The sequence below is a fragment of the Austrofundulus limnaeus genome, unplaced genomic scaffold, assembly GCF_001266775.1.
Source record: "Austrofundulus limnaeus strain Quisiro unplaced genomic scaffold, Austrofundulus_limnaeus-1.0 Scaffold1211, whole genome shotgun sequence".
Lineage (NCBI taxonomy): Eukaryota > Metazoa > Chordata > Actinopteri > Cyprinodontiformes > Rivulidae > Austrofundulus > Austrofundulus limnaeus.
This window is the reverse complement of record NW_013953613.1, coordinates 25,980-33,805: the sequence shown is the minus strand read 5'-3', so window position 1 is coordinate 33,805 and position 7,826 is coordinate 25,980. Positions and strand designations below refer to the sequence as shown.

At 38.0% G+C, this 7,826-nt stretch overlaps 1 protein-coding gene across 1 annotated transcript in view; it reads right to left on the bottom strand.

Moving 5' to 3' along the window:
- The window catches only part of gnav1 (guanine nucleotide binding protein (G protein) alpha v1), a gene marked incomplete at its 3' end in the record, with an annotated part of 29,910 nt that overhangs the window by 1,086 nt on the left and 20,998 nt on the right, over positions 1-7,826 (bottom strand). Inside the window, 3 exon segments of the mRNA XM_014031254.1 lie at positions 1,726-1,813; positions 6,026-6,097; positions 6,299-6,428. Of these exon segments, the coding sequence (XP_013886708.1) occupies positions 1,726-1,813; positions 6,026-6,097; positions 6,299-6,428 (290 nt within the window).

Genomic DNA, 7,826 nt, shown 5'->3' with positions numbered 1-7,826 from the left:
TCAGTATTTTTAGTCTTTATTTTACAGTTAAATTATAGGTTTATCAAATAAAGTCTAATGTTACAACTAATCGGGGATCCCTTTAAACTAACAGAAATTTAGTTCCTGTTAACAATAAGTGTTAATTAGGTGTCAACAATAGCCATGTGATGTGAGTATCAGTCACATGGAGGCAGGGCTTAAAAGCCTGAATTCTGCCTGAAACTCTCAGACTGAAGAAGTCTCTTGGAGGAGAGACGAAATGTTTCATTAAAGAAGAACCCGTCCAGAGGACCTATACAATTTTTTTCTTTTTTAACAGAAATTTAGTTTTGCTGCAAACGGGAAAAACACAGAAAGTTCTACAGAACTCATCATCATATCCGTGGCCCGAGTTAAATGGACACTTGCTCTGCTGTCTGACCCCAATCCTGAGTCCGTTAACATTTTATTAACATTTGCATGAGCCGATGTGACACAGTCCCCTGCTGAGCCCACTGAGAGAGGAAATACAGAGCAGATAGAATTTTTTTTATTTTATTTAGAAATTTATTCATTTCACTTGTAACAATTTTATACACAAAAAAACATGCAATCAAAATAAAATAAAATAAAATGAAAGGCAGCAGAAGAAGAATAAATCTGATAATATTTGCCCCTTTTTTATCCCCAGAATATGTTCGAAATGAAAGAAAATTACAACAAAAACAAAACAACTGAAAACAAACAAAAAAACAAAGCTAAATTTAAAACACTAAATAAAACAACACTTTGCATGAATTCACTTATAATTCTCCATATTTCTTCAGAACAATATATTTTATCATTGTCTTCAATATAAACAAAGATCTGGCATTTTAACCTCATCTTCCAGACCGTTCCACAATCTTATTCCCTGGATTAAAGTGGATCGCTCCTTCAGGTTCGTTTGAAACCAGAGTTTCACAAATATTTCTATTCCCTTAAGATAATAACAGCTCTGTCTTTTAACAAAGTTTACTTGAATGTTGGAAGATAACACACCTTTATGAGCTCTGTACATTAACAGCAAAATATTATAATCAACAAAATCACAGAATTTCAATCATTTCATTTCATAAACAATATATTTGATGGATGGATGTAACTTTTTCTAGTAATAATTATTATAGCTCTTTTCTGTAAAGTAAAAATATGATTTGTGATAGTTTTGCAAGCTTTACCCCAGACTTCAATATAGTAAATTAAATGTGGAACAATTATAGCGTTATACAACATAAATAGTGCTTTATCATAGAACAGTTCTCTTACTTTGTACAGGACTCCAATTGATTTGGCTAGTTTTGTTCTTAAATTATTTATATGATTTTTCCATGTCAGTTTTTCATTAATGATGACACCTAAAAACTTCACTTCACTGACTCTACAGATCATCAATTTTAAATGAAACATCTACAGTTCTCTTACTGTTACTGAATTTCATATAATTTGTTTTGTCCGAGTTTAAAAAAAGAAAAAAGATAAAATCAGAAATAACAGATTGTGAACAGCTTCAGCCTGACGTGTGTTTGAAGCTTTTAAACTAATCAAATCGGAGTGTTTTAAATATTTTAAACTATTTTAATTTATTAACATTTTAAGAAGGCAATGCCATGTTTAAGCAAGCACACAAAACTTTTGAACTTTGGGTAAAATGTACGAAACTTAAACACATTGATTGATTGTTGTTCTTGGTTTAGAGCTGAAGTCGACGTGAACAATGCTCACCTTTGAACTGTGGCAGGAACAAGCGCAGATGTCGTCCCGTATGTAAAATCTTGTCTTGGAAAAGATCTATCTTGTTCATGAATAAAATCTGAAACAACAAAAAGGTAAAACAAAAATCTAACTGAAAGGTCATAAAAGCAGGAAAACAGTGACTTAATGTACGGCACCTGCATCTCTGGAATAACAGTTAAATTTAATGTTGCCTTAAAAAATCAATATCTGTATTGATGAATGCATCGGGTGTCGATGGATGGTGATGGGGACGTGTAATTTCAGAGCAACTCAGTGACACCTTTCATAAATCTGTCTTTTTGTTGTGTTTGCTGTCCTGCTCTTCTGCTCAGCTGCCACCGTGGTGCACGAGGAACTCGGCTTTTGTAATTGAGCAATTAAAAACTACGTCTTTGCTCCTCACTTCCTGCCCGTTTGATCACAAAGCTTCACACGGGCACAAAAAAAAGTCCCAGGTGGTAACGAGGGAGGGATAGAGAAGAGCAGATTTTCAGTAACTAAGATCCAGAGCAACACCTGGGTGTGTGATCATCACTGACCAGCCACAGCGGAGAGCTAATTGAGGTGGAGGCTACAAATTTTCCTCCCACATGAGAAAAAGGGAATCATTAAACACTTTTGTTTAATGAGCCTGTTAGCTGTGTTAATGGACCCACACACAAACGCGTCACACGCAGCCATTTTAATTGCCTTTTTGGCTTTGATGATGTTTTAAATACATATTTGTATGGTTAAAAGTAAGAATTGCATCAACAAAAGAGACTGTTCGTTTCTTATGTGGAAGGAAATTTGTAACCGTGATGTTATTTTACACAAACCTTCAAAGTTCCATTCATAAACTCTAAATTTGTCTTCATTTAAAAGAAGACGTGTTCTCCTTTTTCCACAGCTTAATCACATTTATTACGGAGAGTGTTCCTGGTCAGAGGGTTCAGGAAAACACGAAGGAGTTCATGGCAGGTGACACATCAACCTGCAGGGACGCGCATCTTAAGTGGACTTCAATCAAAAGTAAATTACACAAACTCATTACGCAGTCGTTTTAATGGGATCATTTAGCGGAAGCTGGATTGGAAAAATAAAGAGAGGAGAAAACGTCACCTCGCTGAACGTTAACTTCATTATAACCTGCTGTTTAACTGAAAGTGACAGATGAGGAAGCGTTCTGTTTGGAAACGGCTTTTATCAAACACATTAGTGTTACTTGCCCTCAGTTGTGGGAAAACCAAAATCAAAATGTTGTCATGTTTCTCTTTGACTAATCCAAGATTACTGACCGTCTGAACATCAAGTTGTCTTGATCATATGGTTTTATTAAGCAAAACCACGAATAACGCTTTGTTTTATTAACTAATGCTTTAAAACCCCAAAAATCCCCAAAGAGAAGCATTTTTTAATAATATTTTTATTTTACCATTCACACTTTTTTTATTTCTAGAAATGAAACACTAGAGATGTGACGTTCGAGAACGATCCGTATCTTTTGAACAGCTCTTTACAACGAACGATAGGAGCAGAATAATGGGCAGTAACGAGACCTTTGTAGTTTTATTTCTTTTATTCCTCATAAAATCTTTATTTTTTCGTACTTAAATTGCTCCCGCTTTGCTTTTTCACGGAAAACAGGCGGAGTTGTGGAGTACAGAAGCTCACGGTGAAAGGGGGAGCGGGGTTTCCGCTTGACAAACACATGGTACAACCCACGTGACGGGATTACGCCATTACGTACGGCTACGTGACGACGTAATATACTCAAAATCGAACGGCTCTTTTGCACAGCTCTACGAAACCAAGGGCTCCCCAAGATCCGGATCCCTTCAAAGAGCCATTTATACCATCTCTATGAAACACAAAAAAAGGAAGAGACAATTTATTTTTTATGAGATTTTGAAAACTGGAAAACTAACTCTTCACTTCAAAGTTGTAGCACAACTAACTCTGGGAGTGTCAAACATGGTGGCCTAAGCTCATCTGAGATGGACTGACACAAAGTGGAAAAGTGACTGACGAGTCCACATTTCAAATCTTTTTTGGAAAACATGGGTGTCTTGTCCTCTGGGCCAAGGAAGAAAAGGACTTTCTGGATTGTTATCAAACCCAAGTTCTAAAGCCAGCCTCTTACACCACCTGTTACAGCAGCGTGGCTTCAAAGTAAATACTTGATACTAAACTGAGCTGTCTGCAATCCAGACCTGTGTCCCATTGAAAATGTATAACCCAACTAATCAAAGTGTAAAAGAGCTAAATTGATGCTTCGTCACACTGACAGCCTCACAGAATCACTACACAGAGAAGATGATGATAAAATCTTCAGTTTTGATCTTTTTTACCCCCTAACTCATTAAAACACTGGAATATTTACTTTCTGCCTAATGCATGTCACCCCTTGGAAAGTGCCACTGTAACAGTAATTATTAATTAACTACACACTGAGTTACTACACTTTCAGTCTTATTTAACTGTAGATTTCAGTTTGTTAATGTTAATAATGAATCTTCTTCTTACACCAGAATTAGTCATGGAGTTCGTCAGGGTTCAGTGCTTGGACCAATCCTCTTTAATTTGTAGATGGTTCCTTCAGGTAAAATTATTAAACTGCATGGGATAAATTTCCATTGTTACACTGATGATACTCAGTTATATTTATTCATGAAACCTGATGAATCCAACCAGTAAGCATGTCTCAAAAAACATGGATGACTCTTAATTTTCTGCTTCTAAACTCAGATAAGACAGAGGTTATGGTTTTTGGACCTGAACATCTTGGGGATCAGCTTTTCTGGATGGCATTAATCTGGCCTCCAGTTCTAATGTAAAGAACCTTGGTGTTATTTTTGACCAGGACATGTCTTTTAACCCCCACATTACAATGTTACAAGGACCGCCTTCTTCCACCTGCGTAATATCACTAAAATTAGAAACATTTTGTCCAAAAATGATGCGGAAAAACTGATTCATGCATTTATCACGTCTAGACTGGATTACTGTAATTCTTTATTATCTGGACATCTAAAAAACTCTTTAAAGAAGTCTTCAGTTAATCCAAAATGCTGCTGCTAGAGTTTTAATGAGAGTTGGAAGGAGAGATCATATTTCTACAGTTTTAGCTTCTCTCCACTGGCTCCCTGTCAAATTTAGAATAGAATTTAAAATATTACTCATAACATACAAAGCTTTCAACAGCCAAGCTCCATCATATATTAAACATCTTATTGTTCCATACTTTCCAAACAGAGCACTTCGCTCTCAGACTCCAGGTTTACTTGTGGTTCCTCGAGTTTCTAAAAGTAGAATGGGAGGCAGAGCTTTCAGTTATCAAGCTCCTCTCTTGTGGAATCAACTTCCAGTTTCTGTCCATGAAGCTGGCACTCTGTCTACTTTTAAGATTAGACTGAAGACTTTCCTTTTTGATAAATCCTATAGTTAGACTTAGGTTTCCTGAATTATTCTTCATTTCTGCTGCTATAGACTTAGACTGCTGGAGCACAAACTGAGCACATTTCCTCACTCTGCTGTTGTCTTTAGTCTCTCTTCTCTACATGTTTATTGTAATTATTTCTATCAATAACATGTTTATTTTCTTTTTGTCTCTTTTCCAGAAAGGTGCACCTGGACCAGTCCCGGACCAGTTCTTCTGTGTTTGTCTGTGTCTCTTTCCTGTCCCTCAACCAGCCGGTCGAGGCAGATGGTCTCCTGTCCTGAGCCTGGTTCTGCTGGAGGTTTCTTCCTGATTAGCAGGGAGTTTTTCCTCTCCACTGTTTGCTCAGGATGGGAGACTGTGATGAAGTGATTCAACACAATCTGCTGGTTTCTTCTTTAGATTGTTCTTTTTATGTACAGTGCCCTGAGACAACGTATGTTGTGACTTGGCGCCATATAAATAAACTTGAACTTGAACATTATTAGTAAATCTAATGAATCTTCACTTAGTAAATGGGCTGACGTTTGATGTCAGTTTCTGCCCCTCATCAACTACACCAAGCTTTGAAAAGGTAAAGAAGCAAAACACTTTTTCCAGGTGGGGAGCCATAGAAGTGTGTGATAGTGCACTCTGTAGACAAATAGAAACATGGAGAAGCGGTTCACAGCCGATGTCTCCCTTTAAGCAGCACTTTATTAAAAAGCATAAAATATATTAAAACATAGCTCTTTCAGGACAACGCCCTTGTGATTTTGCTTCCTTTTTTTTCCTGAGAGGAAACATCAACTCTACAAAATCCCTTAAAATCAAACAGAGTTACATTGTGTGTCCGTCCTCAGGAGGTTGGGGACGTGATGAGTTTCCTACCATGGACGTGCTGCGGAAGAAGACGTTATTGCAGATGGAGGAGAAAAGTTTCATGCTCTCTTGAAGGCGGTTCTGCAGAGAAAATAGTTTTTTTTAGCTTCAAACAGTTGCGGAAACACAAAGAGCCGAAGCGTTGTCATTTTAAACTTTAGTTTTTAATGGGTGAACACATTTAGACATCAACACTTAGTAGTGAGTCAGACCAGGAAAGCATCTCGGTCTGTTTTGTACAACATGAACATTTGTGGAGGAGTGATTGGGTGTAAACCTTACCACGGAGGGGTCTTCCACCAGCGTCATGTCGTATCCGCTCAGTGACACCACAAACAGAACCGATCGGACATCCTCGAAACAACTGATCCACTTCCTCCGCTCGGTTCTCTGACCTCCAACATCATACATCCTGAAACAGAAACGGGGAGCGTTGTGAGAACTGATGGATGTTATAACGTACACAAACACACCCACAACGTTAGAATATATACTAAACTGACAAAAGACAAAATGTTTATCGTTCATCAGGACCTCAGCGAGGGCACAGCTGCATTTTTGTGAAACAATAACAACTCGTTGTTACAGGTGAGTCCTTCCTCAGTCTGCAGCTGCCAGGAAAAATTGAATCCTGATCAATAACAGTTCATATTCTTCTGAAAACATATGTTTTTTTGTTTTTTTTTACCCATGAAGAAGAGTGTGTCTCCACCCACCACCCTTTTCAATTTTGATCAAGACAATCACAACTCGGCAGCAGCGAGCGTGTAAAAGGTCAGCGTTCTTCAGAGACACGAAACAAAAGCACGACAGGAATAACAGCAGACAAACACATCAGTCTGTCCCTCTTCACCCATTTCCAGAAGCCAGATGTGTCATCGCCGTCTTTCCTGTCGAGCATCTACCGACTTAATGTTAGTCTTTATTGAGAGGGGAGCTAAACACGTGGAAAGACACGGCGCACAGCGGGGCAGCGGCAGAGTAACAAATGTCAGATTTACAATGGAAATTTTCCACAGAGACTGAAGCCACGGAAAAGGCTGATGTTCATTACACAAACCCTGTGACAACTGGTTCACAACGGAGCCCTAATAACACAGAAGTCATAAGAATGTGCCTGCTGTGCTGAGCTCATGTGTCTTCAACAAATAAAAACAACACCAAGAATTCAAATGAGCAGAAACCTCGTGGAGAAAAAGACTTAATTCTTAAAGCTTAAAATCTATTTACTGATTTAATTATCAAAACAAACACCAGCTAAAGCAGCTCAAAAAGATGTGCAACTGCTGAGGATGACTCTCAGCTATGTCTAACCCTGAGCTCATTAAATCTCAGTCACTTAACTTGATATTTGGTCAGTTAGCTTTTGCGGCCATCTTGAAACAGATTTTTAATCTGCCAGCAGACTGTTGACTCCAACAGGCAACGCCAAAATGTCTTGCAACGTGTCGCACTCAAGAGTACCTGTTGGGAACGACTCTCAGCTACTACCACACAAAATATTAGCTCATATCTGCTAAATTAAGTTTGTAACTATCTTTATGCAGGCTAATACTAATAGCTGTGGCAGCCATCTTGAAATGAGGTAATTCTAAAGAAATTATCAGATGTACATCTGCTTTCAATTTTCATTTAAAGCACGTGTCAAACTCAAAGCCCATGGGTCTGGCCCACCAAGGGGGGCATCACCCCCCACCCAAAGAAAAACACACACACACACATATACATATATACACACACATATACATACAGTGGTTTGCAAAAGTATTCATACCCCTTGAACTTTTCCATATTTTGTCACATTACAACC